The 15825-nt window shown below is 44.4% G+C and overlaps 1 protein-coding gene across 1 annotated transcript in view; it reads left to right on the forward strand.

The window, feature by feature from the left end:
* Positions 1-990, forward strand: part of ACTR8 (actin related protein 8) — a 151704-nt gene extending 150714 nt beyond the window's left edge. Inside the window, exon 13 of the mRNA XM_078661588.1 lies at positions 430-990. Coding sequence (XP_078517714.1) covers positions 430-573 — 144 coding nt within the window. The 3' untranslated portion in view covers positions 574-990. The remainder of the gene's footprint in view (positions 1-429) is intronic.
* Positions 991-15825: the final 14835 nt, after the last annotated feature.

The raw sequence follows: 15825 nt of genomic DNA on the forward strand, positions 1-15825 counted from the left end.
TCAGTCTTTGGGACTGATTCTGAATTCATGAACATACCACCAACCTCTCTGCGATACAAGAACAAGACATTTGCCCTGACAGTCCTTCTTGACTTACAGAGTCATTCTGTGGGCATAAATCATAGCAAACTTCGTTTTGTAGCTTGACTGCTGTGGTTCTCCTTCCTGCATGCTTTTTAGTTATTTTTGAGTTTACAAAAGATGCAGTGGGATATTTTAAAACATGTTGCTCATGCATTGTCAGTTCATTTAGCTATCTTTATAAAAAAAAGAAATGTACCTTCAGACAGGCATGTGTTTATTTTTCTTAATTGCTCTGTAACAAAACTTGAAATATTGCCAAAAGCTGAAGAGAGAGATGTTAATTTGGTGGTCAGTTTTTTCAAAGGAATGGCCATACCCTTTATAATCTTTGTGTAATTGTTCCAGGATATGGATCCCCGCCTTATTGCATGGAAGGGAGGTGCCGTTTTAGCCTGCCTGGACACAACACAAGAACTTTGGATATATCAGCGAGAATGGCAACGTTTTGGAGTGCGAATGTTGCGTGAGAGAGCTGCTTTCATGTGGTGACCACGTGAGACCGAGCCATCACTGAAGCAAAGCTTCCAAGACGCACATCAATGCATCTTTTTTTCCCATATAATATTACATTTGCAAACTGTTTACAGTTATAAACCCTACCTTGCTTCAGACCGAGTTAATCTCCAGAGGCTTATACAATGCAGCCATTCATTGTAATGAAGTAGGGCACTTGAACAGCTTGCTTTTATGTGTAACACTCACTGACTTTGCTTTGTTAGCTTTTTATAGGGCTAATTTGAGCAAATAGTCTGAGAATCTAAAGTTCTAGATGGTTGCGGAGGGTAAAAGAAAAAATTCACACCTTCTCAGCAAAACAAATGGAATATGGTCTACGTGCAAATTACCAGCTATAGATCCCATGTGCAAAATGTCATATGTATTTATGAATAAATTGTTTATATAAAAGAAGGTATGATTGAGCTTTGCTTAACATTTTTTTGGTGCTTATGAAATTTACCATGGAAAACAGAAGCAGCTGTAAATTTAAGGGGATGGCAGTACAATAGCTATGGTGGCTAAAAATAGAAAACTGATTTTATTAGCATATAAATACATGCATGCAACGCTGACCGCATTCAGGTGGGCAAAGTGTGAGATATTATTGGTAACTGATTGAACCTTCCTTTTTGCTCAGTAAAAAGAAGAGAATGGCTTGCACTGACAGAATGTATTCTACGTTGGTCTCACAAACTCCCAACAAGGATTGGCTTCAACAGAAGCATGTCCAGATGGGATTTGTCTCCATGATGATATTACTTTAAACATTTTGCAAGCGGACACAATGTGGGCATCCCCACTCATGTTTCTTTAAGTACACAAACCAATCCACAATTGTACATGCAAGTTGGATATTTAAGACCAACTAACAGAGGGATTGAGTTTTAAGTGGTGATTAGACATCCGTCTTTGGACATTCCCTAAGCTGACTGAATAAAGTGGAATGTCATTTGGAGATTAACTCTGAAGGTGGACATGGGCATTGTCACTTTATTAATGACACAGTATCCCTGAATTCATATGGAAAGCATTAGTGGTTCCAAATAAAAATTAAACATTGTTGGTAATAATATGGAACCTTGGGAAACCCCTTGTTGCAGACTGACATTGCTAGATAATGTTGCCTTTTTTAACTGTATGTGTTTTTAGTTTGACAAATAGTAGGTGAACTACTTTATCTCTGCACTGATGCTTGCTCTTTCTTAAAGGATATTGACTAGAATAGTATTGGCGGTAGTAGTAAAGGCTGCAGATAGGTTTAGAAGCACAAATAGGTGTGACTTTCTTTAGTCCATGGATGAAGGCTCTTAGTACAGTTGTCTCGGTGGCCCTGACTGAATCATAATTGAAAATAATCTAGGCGATTGTTGCTCTGACTATGATGAGATATTCAACTTTCTGTCTGCTTCCCTGGAAAAGGTAGTCCTGATAAGTGAAAGCTATTTAGGTCATTAGTCAGTTGAGAGTATTTTCAAGAGGGGGGTGAGACTTGTCCATTTTTCAGACAGTCCGGGAACACAACTTGCAAAAGCAACATTTTCCAAAGAGTGGCCCATTAGAGTAGATTGTGTTTGAGCAACTGCTTAAAAATCTCTCCAGATACCGCTTCAGTAAAGTGGTTTGAAGGTTTCACTTTGCCTTAAATTTTGAGTAATTCTTACTCCTAATATTTCACTAAAATGAGACCAGGTTGCTGTAGCGTTTTTTTCTAAATTTAAGATGCACTTGACTGAGAAGTCAGATGTAGGATATGAGTATTCAATGGACTACACCCTCCCGGAATAGAACTTCACAAAATCTTCACATTCAGACTTTGCGTGGCGTCCGTGTCAACAGGTGATTGGGGGGTGTGAAGTTACTGGTTTGTTTAACTACTTTCAGCAGATGGTTTTAGTGATTCTTAGGGGTCCCAGAAGCAATTTGATGTGGATGGTCTTTGCAATGTAAATATGATTTGTATTGCTCCTTTTGGCAGTCCTATGTTGAGTCAGATTAGAGGCAGGAGGTATTGTCTCCATTTACTCAAGTCTTCGCAGGGATTTGTGTTCTTCCTTTAGCTCCTTAGAGAGCCATGTAGCAGATAGCTTCGTTTTTCTTTTTTCCTTTTCAGAGGAACGCAGTCATCAACAAAGTCCTTCAAACATTATAATTAACTGTGGAAATGCCTATGTCCCAAAACTACTCACTCCTGTTTTTTGTTGTCCACTCTTTTTACAGTGGTCAGAGTCCAAAATAAAAGGAATCTGGAGATGTTGAGGCCAGTCAATGAAGATATTGCCCATTGGGAATACTTAGTAGTAATCTGACCTAAAATTGAGCCTCTATTGTGTGTAGGAATTGGGCGGTGTTGGAGAAGGTAATTTTCATGAAGATAACATATTAACTAGTGTCCTTTTTATCACCCTTCAGATTTAAGTATCCAAGTAACTTGGAGATTACCAATTGTTTCATAACATACTCCATGCATTCCTCAATTAATGTGTAAGTACTACCTGGAGGGTGATTTTTTAGGCTTTGAGCACAGAAACCTCATGAGATAAAGATTGACAGGAGTGGTATTGATTGATTGTAAGACTTCTACTTCAGATTGTAATTTTATGGATAATTGGTACTGCACTGCTCTATCTGCCTCCATGGTCCATTTGGCGAATGGACTAAAGAGGGGGGCAGATGAAGATCCAGAACATTATGTGAAATATCTTTGCATAGGAGATACTTTTTACAAGTTGATAGTCTGCATCTCTCAGAAAGCTCATCTGCATGCATTTCTTTAGTTTATAAACCATATATATATATATATATATATATATATATATATATATATATATTTTTTTTTTTCATATATATATATATCTAAGATTAAGGTGTTCAAACGGCAAGTCTAAATCAAAAGTTCTAAATCTGCAATTAAAATGTTGTAGTGTCAGCAAAGTGTCAACATCAAAATACACGTACTTGTTCTCTAGCTACTAAAGGACAACATAAAGTCCCTCTCACCGAAACTAAAACACAAATGGGGTATAGTAACCCTTCTCAAAATGTCACGTTCCTGATTGGAGAGCCCATCCATGTAATATAAGTTAATGTCCAAAAAGGATTTACTCAAAACCCATTTGAACTCGCCCTGCTACTACTTGCACTTTTTAGGAGAATTTATACCATGAGCCCTTCCAGATGGCTAAAGCTGTATGTTGCCAAACCCTATTAAGGAAGTGTGTAGATCAAAGCTGCCTTCTTGTGTTGCAGGGTGACTTAAAACCTTTAAAAAATGAAAAAAACACAGACTTCTCTTTGGCAATGTAAAGGCCGTTCCTTACTGTTGCGATACAGTGACCAGCCTTCCTCACACAGGCAGGCAGCCAGTCTAATTTTGCCGTTTCAAAGGCAGATATATTTATACAAAATTAGACCGTGCTTTACTACAAAACAGCAAATAAATATTTACTTGATTGTTACAGATTGAAAGTGGAAAAACTCTTGAAGGCCTGTGACCCCTTAGCCCCAAGCTCTAATCTAATCCTGTTACACATTCTTACTGCAGTTCTAACAATGCTTAACAAACTAAGCATTCTTCTACTCGGTGAATGTATGTGTATTTTTGGTAAATGCAGTTTTAGTGCGTTGTGTGCTATAACTTGGTGCATCTAAGACCGCTGTGTGTTCTTGACTAATTCAATCTCCTGCTCCTCTTGTCTAATCAAGTTTTTCAGTCTATTCCAAACAGTACATGCATGTGCGTCAGTGTGCTAAGGCCACAAATTCCTTCAAACTTGCTAGACTCGAGTTAGCCTTCAACTGCAACCCTTTCAAGTTGATTTATTCTATTATGTCTTTAAGTGTACTTTTCACCTTTCTCTTGTCAGCACAAGATTTTGGCCTACATAGCTCTTTAACCATGTACAGCTGTGTGACGTTTTCTGCTGGTCTTTGATGTTGTGTTTTTCATTTTTCACTTTTTCTATAACACTTGTGAACGAAGATGAATCGTTCACCATTCCTTTCAGTTTATACTTTAGGGACTGATTTTGAATAGAAAGGGCAAATTGGCAAATTGTGTTGAGTAGGAAAATTAATTTAACCTGACAGAAATGCCTCGGTATTGCCTGAATGGGCAAATAGGTCGGAGTGCTAAGGTGGTTGCTTGAGTTAAAATGAAACACTGATGAAAGTTTTAATCTTTGGCTTTTGTACTCTGATTTTTCGGATTTCCAGCACCTTACTTGTATTTAGGAGGAAATTAGAAGTTTAGTGATGGTGTCTGCTCTATATTTGGAAAGTTTTCTAACTAAAAAAGTTAACTTTATCTTACATCGTTCTAAACATATGAAATGTGTGTGATTTTACTTTTGGTGCTAGTCCACTTACCTGATCCTATGTTATGCTTTGATGTTGAGGTGATATTTTCTGCATGCCTACACCCTCCTTTCCTTGTTTGTTAATTTCACGTTAAAAGTAAGGTTTTTGCAGATAATTTTGAGCAGTGTTTGAAATGGAAATATACAAGTGCAGGTACTCACTGTCCCTGAGCACCTGTTTGCTACTGAGAATTGCTAGCAATCTACAATTAAAAGTATTGCACTCCTGATGAGAAGGGCTGGCCTTCCCCTTTTCAAATTGAAGAAATGAGGGTTCTCGGAATTGAATGGCCCCAGAATATTTATTTATTTATTTATTTATTTATGTCATTTGTAAAGCGCCAGAATCATCCCAAATGGGGTATCTCTGCGCTGAGGGCGTAAAGAGGTAGGACAAGCAGTGTTTAGAAAATCAGAGGTTTTAGTTTTTTCCTGAAGCCTAAGTAGTTAGTGAGGGCGTTGTGAGGTGGGTGCCCACTGAAGTACTCCATATTCCTTTCTCATTTGGTTTCACCAGATCTGCTCTTCAGTCTTTCGGCTAGGTTTGTGTTATATAAATACTAGAAGTGGACAGGTTACTAAAGGGCCAAGTTGAACTCTAACCAGATGTCCACTTTGGCTCTTTGGGCTCAAAGGCAAAAAAATTGTCCAAGCTTTCAAGAGATTTTTGCTGAGCGCCCACTCTCCCATCACATTCTGAAGGCCCCACTCCACCCCCTCTACCCCAAAGCAACAGCAGCCAGAGGTGATGTCTCGCACTCAGTCTGCAGTCTTACATGTTTGATAGCTCTTCCCCTCCTCAGGTTCACATGGGTGGAGAGTGAGGTCGCCATGGAGTGCTGTGAAAGTGACCTGAGAGGGATCCTATGATATTAATTCTTTAAGCAGTCCGTTATGTGGTTGGACGGTTTGAAAATTCGTGGCATTATATCTCTCTCTTCACACTTTCCAATATTAAACTCAAATTTTCTTGATTTTTTTTCTTCAAGGCAAAACAAAATTGATGGAAAATCGCAGAGAAAGTTGCTCAATTTCAATTAGAAAACATCACAAGCCTCTCCTAAAAACAGTGAAATTAATTATTGTAATAATTCTGGTGGTACTGCCGAGCAATATAGAATAGGTCTGACCTCATAACTCTTTCCCTACAACAGTCTTCATTTTGGGAAAGGAGTGCTACTCCAAAGGCGGGTGCTTGTCACCTCCCTGCTATGCCTAGCACACTTCTAATTCTCAAGGTGTACTTGTGGGATAATCTCATATCCATGGTGAGGCAGCCTCTCTCCCACCACCACCCCAACCAGGAAAAATTGCACGTCATATGGGGCTTATCTGTCATGGAATATTGGTTCTGGAGTCCGATGCTATATAATGCTTAATTTCGCTCATGCCTTCTATTGTCTACTTCCACTGTTTGATACTGGCAGCTGAGCTGGATTGCCATAAAAATGTGATACATTTATTGCCCTCCACTGCCATGCTGTATATCTGGTATTATTATGTTCGAGGCATGTGGGCTGCTAAATTCATATCTTAGCATTAGATCGCCGCCTAGTGTTGGGTCCGGATGATCGCACATTGTTGTCCTGGAAGAGTCTTCGAAGTATCCTGAGATAGGTGGCTCCTCCCCTGGACTACAGTGCGCATGGGCATCGGCTCCATCCCCAGATTGTTTTTTTCCGCCATTGGGTTCGGATGCGGTCTCGACGTCTCTCTGTCGGAACCGAGAAAAACTAACTTTTTACGGCCAAAAGGCCTTGTATTCTTTGCGTCGGTATTGTTTGCGCACGGTCTTGAGTTCTTCCGTCTCTTGGAGTCGGAATCAATGGAGTGCTTGCACTCTTCGGACATCGAGGCCTTCTCATCGCGACACGACGCAACTTTCCAGCATGGAGCGGAGTCCGTTCAAGTACTGTCCGCTCTGTGGGTCCAAATACCCACATATCGACGTGCACCCGGTCTGTAACAAATGCCTTTCACCAGACCATAACGAAGACAACTGCAGGGCCTGCGCAAAATTCAGGTCAAAGAAGACACTCAAGCTTCGGCGCGCGGTGCGCCTTGAGGCCAGACAAGCGGCCCCGGCTCCAGAAAACATCTTCGGCGACCGAGAAGAGGAGGACCAGAGCCATCATCTTCAAATCTCCCCGCCCGAGACGGAGGTCGAGGCAGATCCGGAAGACGACGACGGAGTCGTGGATCAAGGCCTTGAATACGTCGACGAGGTAGGGGACGTCGAAGAGATTTATGGGGCCGCGGAAGATAGCTCAGGGGACGAGCTATGCCCCGAAGGTTACGAAGATCAAGATCGGGTCACGGGATCGCCTGTTGGCCTTACCCAAGACCCCGTACCGCAAGCCTCGGCCCCGCCTTCAGGCCCGGCCACGGACATACTTGCTGCGCAGCCCGTATCGAAACCAAAACTGAAACCTTCGGTATCGACTACACCTAAAGTGGCCGACCCGAAAACGAAACCGAAAGTTATCGATTCGAACGACCCTAAGATGGCGGCCGTACCACCAAAAAAGACGACACCCGCTGCTGCATCGACTCCGTCGACCTCCGGTCCACAAAAGTCGAAGAAATCTGTCGATTCCACAGGGTCGAAGTCGGCGCCTGAGGAGCGATCCTCTAAGAAGGGTGGTCGGCACGGGTCCACCGATGCGACGCCGTCAAAGCCCGCTAAAGCCGGCGACACGGCTCCGGTTCCGACTGGGATTCCGACAAAATCACACGGATCGAAGGCTGGCACATCTGCGCATCGGTCCAAGGACTCTGGGTCGGCGGCTGCGGCATCGTCGTCCAAGACTCAGAAGGGCCAACAGGACGTCGGATCCGAGGGCAAGGTAAAGACCTCCTCGTCGGCGCCAGGGGCCGCTGTAAGTGACGCGTCCCTCGTCGCCGCTTCACTACAGAGAATCAGGGAGAAGGCCTCTGCTACGCCGGCTCCGATGCCATCGCCGCAGAAGCCGATGGACGTTCCGGTGAAGCCTGCGGGTAAACTTCTCTCCCTTCTGCCGCCAAAAGAGACGCCGAAGGCCTTTTCAACAAAATCGACGCCAAAGAAGTCGGATTCTTCGACGGCGGGGGCACTTTCAAGTCGGGTACTCGACTCTGAAGAGGATGCGGAGCGTTTTATCGACGCAGACACGGGCAAATTGACCCTTTATAAGAGGAGGATCACTTCACAGCCGGTGGACTCCTATGTCATCCCCCTAAAGAAAAAAAGGCTTCCTGAAGACGCTTCAGGCCTCATAGAGCCTATCCAGCCTCCTCCAAGAAGGAGCCCAACTCCTTCCCCAGAACACTCTGAGGGTGAAGGATATGTTGAAGATGACCAATACACTTTCCCCATCAATGAACCTGATGCACAGCCGGATTCATATGATGACATTGGCGACCAAGGCACCCAAGATGTGGGCCAAGACCCACAGCCTTTCACTGCACGTGCATCCCCAACAGAAGATTCTGCAGGTTTTCATGCACTCATTAAACGGGCAGCTGCTAATCATGATGTGGACATGCATGCTGACCCTGTAGAAGAAGACTTTCTATTTGACACTTTTTCAGTCTCTGAACGGACAGTAAAGACACTGCCTATGCTCAAAGGGGTCCTCAAACATGCTGCGGACATCTTTAAGGAACCTACCAGGGCGAGAGTGGTCAATCCACGTATCGAAAAGAAGTACAGACCAGCACCTGCAGACCCTGCATACATTAGGGGACAGTTGCCGCTTGACTCCCTGGTGGTCGCAAATGCCCGCAAAAGGGCCAACTCCCAAACAACGGGTGAAGCTCCTCCCCCGGATAAGGAGTCCAAAGTGCTAGAGGCAGGGGGCAAAAGAGTAGCCGCACAGGCTGCCAATTTTTGGCGTATTGCGAATACACAACCACTCTTGGCACGTTATGATAGGGCGCATTACGACACCCTAGAGCGGGTTATAGAACACCTGCCTTCGCAGTTTCAAGAGGGCACCAAACTGCTTATAGAAGAGGGAAAACTGATTTCCAACGCAGCCATAAAGTGTGCACTTGATGCCGCAGACACAGCAGCTAGGGCCATCAACACTAGCGTCATGCTCAGACGACAGGCGTGGCTCCGCATATCGGGGTTTAAACCTGACATTCAGACAACCATTCTTAATCAGCCAGTCAATCCTGATAGACTGTTTGGTCCAGATGTGGACACCACACTAGAAAAAATTAAGAAAGACACCGAAACTGCAAAGTCTATGGGGGCCCTACAATCACAACAGTTTCGTGGCAACAATTTTCGTCGCTCAGGTGCACGTGGAGTCACCAGAGGACAGATGGGTCAACAGTCACAATTCTCCAGAGGCGGAGCACAATCCTCGTACCCCAAGCAAAACAGAGGGGGTTACCGAGGAAACAGTACCAGAGGACGTGGAAAAGGAAATAACAACTCCCGCTCCTCTGCCCCAAACAAACAGTGACTCTCTGTCACTGCCCCCCGACCACCTAACACCTGTCGGGGGGAGACTACAGCAGTTCCTGCCCGTCTGGAGAAACATCACCACAGACAGGTGGGTGCGACAACTTGTCCAGTACGGTTATTGTCTAGAGTTGAAATCCACTCCACCCAACATTCCACCAAGACGGCCTATGTCCGCAGAGCATTTGCACTTATTGCAGCAGGAAGTAGTGGTGATGCTGCAAAAAGGCGCAGTCGAGCTCGTGCCGGTGGAGGAGGAGGGCACAGGGGTATATTCCCTGTACTTCCTTATTCCAAAGAAGGACGGATCTCTCAGACCCATTCTAGATCTGCGTCCCCTCAACCTGTATATACTATCAGAACATTTCCACATGCTTACACTGCAACAGATTCTTCCCTTGCTAAAACAAGGGGACTTCTTAGCAACCTTAGACCTCAAGGATGCTTATTTCCACATTCACTACACCCGTCCCACAAAAAATACCTCAGATTCACTATCCAAGGCAAACATTATCAGTTCAAGGTCCTACCCTTCGGAGTGACCACAGCCCCAAGAGTGTTTACCAAGTGTCTGGCGACAGTGGCGGCGCACCTCAGGAGGCAGAACATCCATGTCTACCCCTACCTAGACGACTGGCTCGTTCAAGCCAAGTCGGAACAACAGTGCGCCGCGGACATGTCGACTACCATTCACCTCCTTCACGATCTGGGCTTCTCGTTGAACTACCCAAAGTCGCATCTTCAGCCGGCGCATGTCCGGCAGTTTCTAGGTGCGACGATCAATACCCTGACGGCCATGGCCCAGCCAAACCAAGTCAGGATAGACAGCATGCAGTCGCTAATCCAAAAGTTCAGACCACAACACTCGCTTCCAGCAAGAGTGTTCATGCAGCTGATTGGCATGATGGCCTCCTGCATCTTCATAGTCCCTCACGCACGTCTACATATGCTTCCGCTCCAGGAGTGCTTAGCAAATCAGTGGACACAGGCTCAGGGACAATTGACAGACCTAGTGTTGGTTACCAGTCGGGCATACGACTCTCTGCATTGGTGGACTCCACACAACCTTTGCAAGGGCCGACTGTTCCAGGAGCCAGTGCCACAGATTATCCTGACAACGGACGCATCTCTCCAGGGATGGGGAGCTCATCTGCTCACTTACACGGTGCAGGGACTATGGACGACGCAGCAACAGAAGATTCACATCAACTATCTGGAACTGATGGCAATCTTCATGGCGCTCAAGTCCTTCATTGTACATCTGTGCAACAAGGTAGTGTTAGTCCGGACGGACAACATGACCGCAATGTACTACATTCAAAAGCAGGGGGGCACCCACTCGCCACAGCTGTCTCATCTGGCTCAGGGCATGTGGAAGTGGGCCATTCAGAGGAACATTTTCCTCATGGCAGAATACCTCCCGGGCAAGGACAATCAGATGGCGGATCTGCTCAGCAGATACAGCCATCAGATGCACGAGTGGGAGTTACACCCATCTGTACTCCACCCGTACTTCCAGCAGTGGGGTCATCCGGAGATAGACCTGTTTGCCACGAACGAAAACGCAAAATGCCAACACTTTGCCGCCAGGTTCCCACACCCACAGTCGCAAGGGAATGCGATATGGATGAACTGGTCAGGCAAATTTGCGTACGCTTTTCCGCCAGCCCCTCTGATACCGCTGGTGGCAAAAAAGCTACGGCAGTACGCGATGACTCTCATCCTGGTTGCTCCAACGTGGGCGCGCCAAGCATGGTACACCACGTTCCTCGAACTCTCGGTGGTGCCGCATCAAAGGCTGCGCCTCACGCCCAGACTTTTGACGCAGAACCATGGAGACATTCAGCATCCAGATCCGCAGCAGCTCAACCTGGCGATCTGGCTCCTGAAGTCCTAGAGTTTGGCTACCTTCACCTACCTCCAGAATGCATGGACATCATCAAGGAGGCAAGGAAGCCAACTACCAGAGCATGCTATGCTGCAAAATGGAAGCGTTTTGTCATTTACTGTACAGCCAATAACATCAACCCGCTAGATGCATCTATCCCTAACATTATTTGCTATCTGTTACATCTCTACAAGTGCAATCTAGCGTACACTTCCATTCGGATACATCTATCCGCCATCGCAGCTTATCTTCAGAATAGGCAGCATCTCTCTGTCTTCAGGGTGCCTGCCATTAAGGCTTTCCTTGAAGGTCTGAAACGAGTCATTCCCCCAAGAACACCGCCAGCTCCGGTGTGGAACCTCAATGTGGTCCTCACCAGACTGATGGGACCACCCTTTGAGCCACTGCACTCATGTGAACTCCAGTTCCTAACGTGGAAAGTAGCTTTCCTCATTGCTATTACGTCACTGAGGCGCGTTAGTGAGCTGCAAGCGCTCACAATCCAAGAGCCATTCATTCAGATTCATCCAAATAGGGTAGTGCTACGTACTAACCCCAAATTCCTTCCGAAGGTGGTGTCACAGTTTCATCTCAACCAAACTATTGACTTACCAGCGTTCTTCCAAAATCCGCAAACGGTAGCGGAAAGAATGCTCCATACGTTAGACGTACGGAGGGCGTTGATGTACTACATAGACAGAACACAACACTTTAGGAAAACAAAACAACTTTTTGTTGCCTTCTCACCACAGCACAAAGGCAACCCTATTTCCAAAGCAGGAATAGCCAGGTGGATTGTTAAGTGCATCCAAATCTGTTATCAAAAGGCCAAGCGCACTTTAACGATACCCCCAAGGGCGCACTCCACACGCAAATTGGGGGCATCCATGGCTTTCCTGGGGAACATTCCTTTAGAAGACATTTGCAGAGCAGCCACGTGGGTTACCCCACATACCTTTACAAAACACTACTGTGTTGATGTGCATTCCAAGCAGCAAGCTGCTGTAGGACAGGCTGTTCTCAAGACACTTTTTCAGGTTTCTGCAGCTGGCACAGGCAACCGCCGCTAATGGAGGGACTGCTATGTATTCTATGCTAAGATATGAATTTAGCAGCCCACATGCCTCAAACTGAATATGCTACTTACCAGTATGCATCTGTTCTTGGCATGTAGGGCTGCTAACATTCATATCGCCCACCCTCCTCCCCGGTGCCTGTCGCAGCTGCAGATATACTATTGTATTCAATCATTAGCATGGACATCCTTTACACTTTTCACTCCATCTTCTGCCACAATGGCGAAAAACAATCTGGGGATGGAGCCGATGCCCATGCGCACTGTAGTCCAGGGGAGGAGCCACCTATCTCAGGATACTTCGAAGACTCTTCCAGGACAACAATGTGCGATCATCCGGACCCAACACTAGGCGGCGATCTAATGCTAAGATATGAATGTTAGCAGCCCTACATGCCAAGAACAGATGCATACTGGTAAGTAGCATATTCATTACTTATTTAGCGGGGGTTTGTGTAGCATCTGTCAATCAAAGATAGAGTTTCTTGAAGCAGGCAAAATAACGCAAATTTGATGGTCCTAGTTTGAAGAACCAGGTTTTGAGTAGTTTTAAAACTTGAACAGTTTGAGTACGACTCTGATCTGGTAGAGTAGTGAATTCCAAAGTAGAGTTCATTGATGTCGATTCACCAAAATGTCAGGGGTAGCTAAAGGGACATCATATACCCTTTGACCTTAATGATCTCACAATAAGTGACATATGACCTTTGACCCTGCATCGTCCCAAGAAGAGATATCCCATAACCTTAATCCTTATGACATCACAACAATTAACATTGCTGAAGATACATAATTGCATAATTAATACCCTATATTCTTCACAAAGGGTGGGGTTTCTCTTCCCTGAGAACATTTTGAAAAAATGGGCTTTACAACAATTAACATTGCTGAAGTTACATAATTGCATAATTAATATCCTATATTCTTCACAAAGGGTGGGGGGTTCTTTTCCTTGAGAATATTCTGAAAAAAATGGGCTTTACTAGTGCATTTTAATGCACAATTTTCACTTACATTTGCTAAAACGCCATGCGTTGTAAAAAACACTCACTAAATATTCAAGTAATTTCATGGTATGCCAAGCTACTGAAATCTGGCAGTCCCATGAGTTCACATAATTATGTTTTAAAATGTCCTATTGGTACCCCCTTATGTCAAAAATGACCTCCATTGCTAGGACCAGCATTTTGCCATGGTGGCCGCTTTTGCTCAAACGTTACATACAATATGCTAGTGCCAGAATGTTTCTAATACTGCTTCTCTTGCACTATGGAGGTCCCTTATGTCAAAGGTTATGTCTAATATGTTAAGGACTACGTTGTGTCATGGATGGCCCCATGACCTATCAACAGGTGTCTTCCCATATTTCAAGAATTTTCTTCGGTGTGCCATCACAAGCAATTTGCCACAGGTGCCAACTATGTCAAAAGATTTCTCCAGGAGTCCAGCTCTGCCATTTGTTTCATGGGAGCATTTTTCAGAGGGTATCCCATATGCAAGCATTGCCTCCAGTATTCCAGTGCTAATATTTTGTCAAGGGTGCTTCTGTAAGCCAAGAAGCATGCCAGGTCCAACAGCGGTTCAGCAAGCATAACAACACATACTCACTTACAGTTACTTATTCGGACTCATTCTATCATCAGCACTGACTTGCACTAATTCATTTTCACCTACTTTCGTGCACTCACTCTCACCCTGAATCACTCATTTGCACTCTCTCACTCACACTCTGACTCACTTATACTTACTCATTTTGACATACTCACTGCCATGATCCAATATACAAAAATACATGCTCACACATATACACGCTCTCTCACCTAAACACGCTCTCAACCACATGCACTCACACAACATACATTACAACTGATTTATTTTTCTTATCTAAGATGCCAGTGAAGGTCCAGCTCTTGCTGCTCAACTTATTATTACACTAATAGTGAATAATACACTATTATTCACTATTAATGTAATACCATTGAGCAGAAAACGAGGCTGAAGCCTGACTCACATAATTTCTTGATGCTGATTTTGCCACTTCTTAGTCCAGAGATCACACAGGCAGTGCCAGGGGAAGCAAGGGGCAAGCTAAGGGTTGCAACGTTGACCCCTAAATGATGTCCATGGTAGAGTTTCCTAAATTTGGAAGTCGTTTTTTAGAAGATAATTCTCCTTATTCCCATATGCCATAGTGGAGAGGAAAAGGGGTCTTAGATAGCTTCCTGATGAGTCTGTAAATATTGTCACAATAATGTGTGTTACCCTTTTAGCACGATGTTTTAGAAATACTACCGCACTCAAGAGTATATTCTGGCTCACCATCACACATCAGAACCAAGGGACTATCCATATCTTTCTTTAACCACAAGCCTGAGCAAAAGATATGTGCTACCGCAGAGCACTGATCACGTCCAAGTGAAAACCTGCAACTCTGTGATCTCCAAGCCCTATTATGCTAGTTTGTGTTACTACCTACTCCTGAAATCGGTCTCTTCTTTAAGTCTGGGTAGGTCAACATAAAAATAGGGTAATGTACCTTCCCGTACCTTTGTAATTTTTACTAGAAAGACTTGTGTCTGATTGATTTAATGCGTTATACTAAGTATACTTATTAATTTAGCTCCCAAGGAGCTTTGGTCTTTAGTTTTAAGAAGGAGAAAGATGGAGATACCCATGTAGTGGTTGAGTTGCATTGTCTGTAATTACGACTTTCTTGCTTAACCAAAATGTGTCTTCTTTTCCTTCATCGTCACATTTGGGAGCCCCTTGCAATACAGGAAGTCATGAATTGTGCTGTACAAGAACTTGTCTTTGTATTATTTAATTGATCATAATGTTGCTCTATTTATAGTAACATAGCCAATTTACAGGGCAGAAGATAACTGACTTGTCTCATGGGTCTCTTATGACATTGTCAGGCCAGAAGGGGACAATTCAAGAATAGTTCAAAGTTCATGTTTAAAAACATTCACTTCTCATTAATGCCACCCAAAGCAGTGATATAATCTAATGTACTACAGTGAACCGGAAACAAGTTGGACCGCGACTGCCAGGACCGCGACTGCTAGCTGGGATAGCCCACCATCCCAGGGTTGGGGTAGAGAGAAAAAAATAGTGAACCTAAGCAAAGAAATAGTGAAGGATTCACAGAACACTCTCCTCCCACAAACCCACCCCACCACTCCCCAGAAGGGCCTCAACAAGTCTCCATAGCATGTCACACTCCAGATATTTGGGCCATGAGGCTGTGGCATTGCTCATCGCATGCCTAGACATGTAGCGGACTTTATATTTCTTCACTGATCCCAGCTTTCTCCGTATTCACTCGCTTCAAGATTTCAAGCACAGGGTTCAGGGGAACAATCGAGCCCCCTGCACGTCTGCTGCTCCCTCACTATCACAAAGTTACTTTAGCTGAATTGCCTTTTATGTGTTGAGGTACGCACTGTTATTTACAGAAGAGGGGTGGTTT

This window comes from Lissotriton helveticus, chromosome 9, assembly GCF_964261635.1.
Source record: "Lissotriton helveticus chromosome 9, aLisHel1.1, whole genome shotgun sequence".
In the NCBI taxonomy this organism is placed as follows: domain Eukaryota; kingdom Metazoa; phylum Chordata; class Amphibia; order Caudata; family Salamandridae; genus Lissotriton; species Lissotriton helveticus.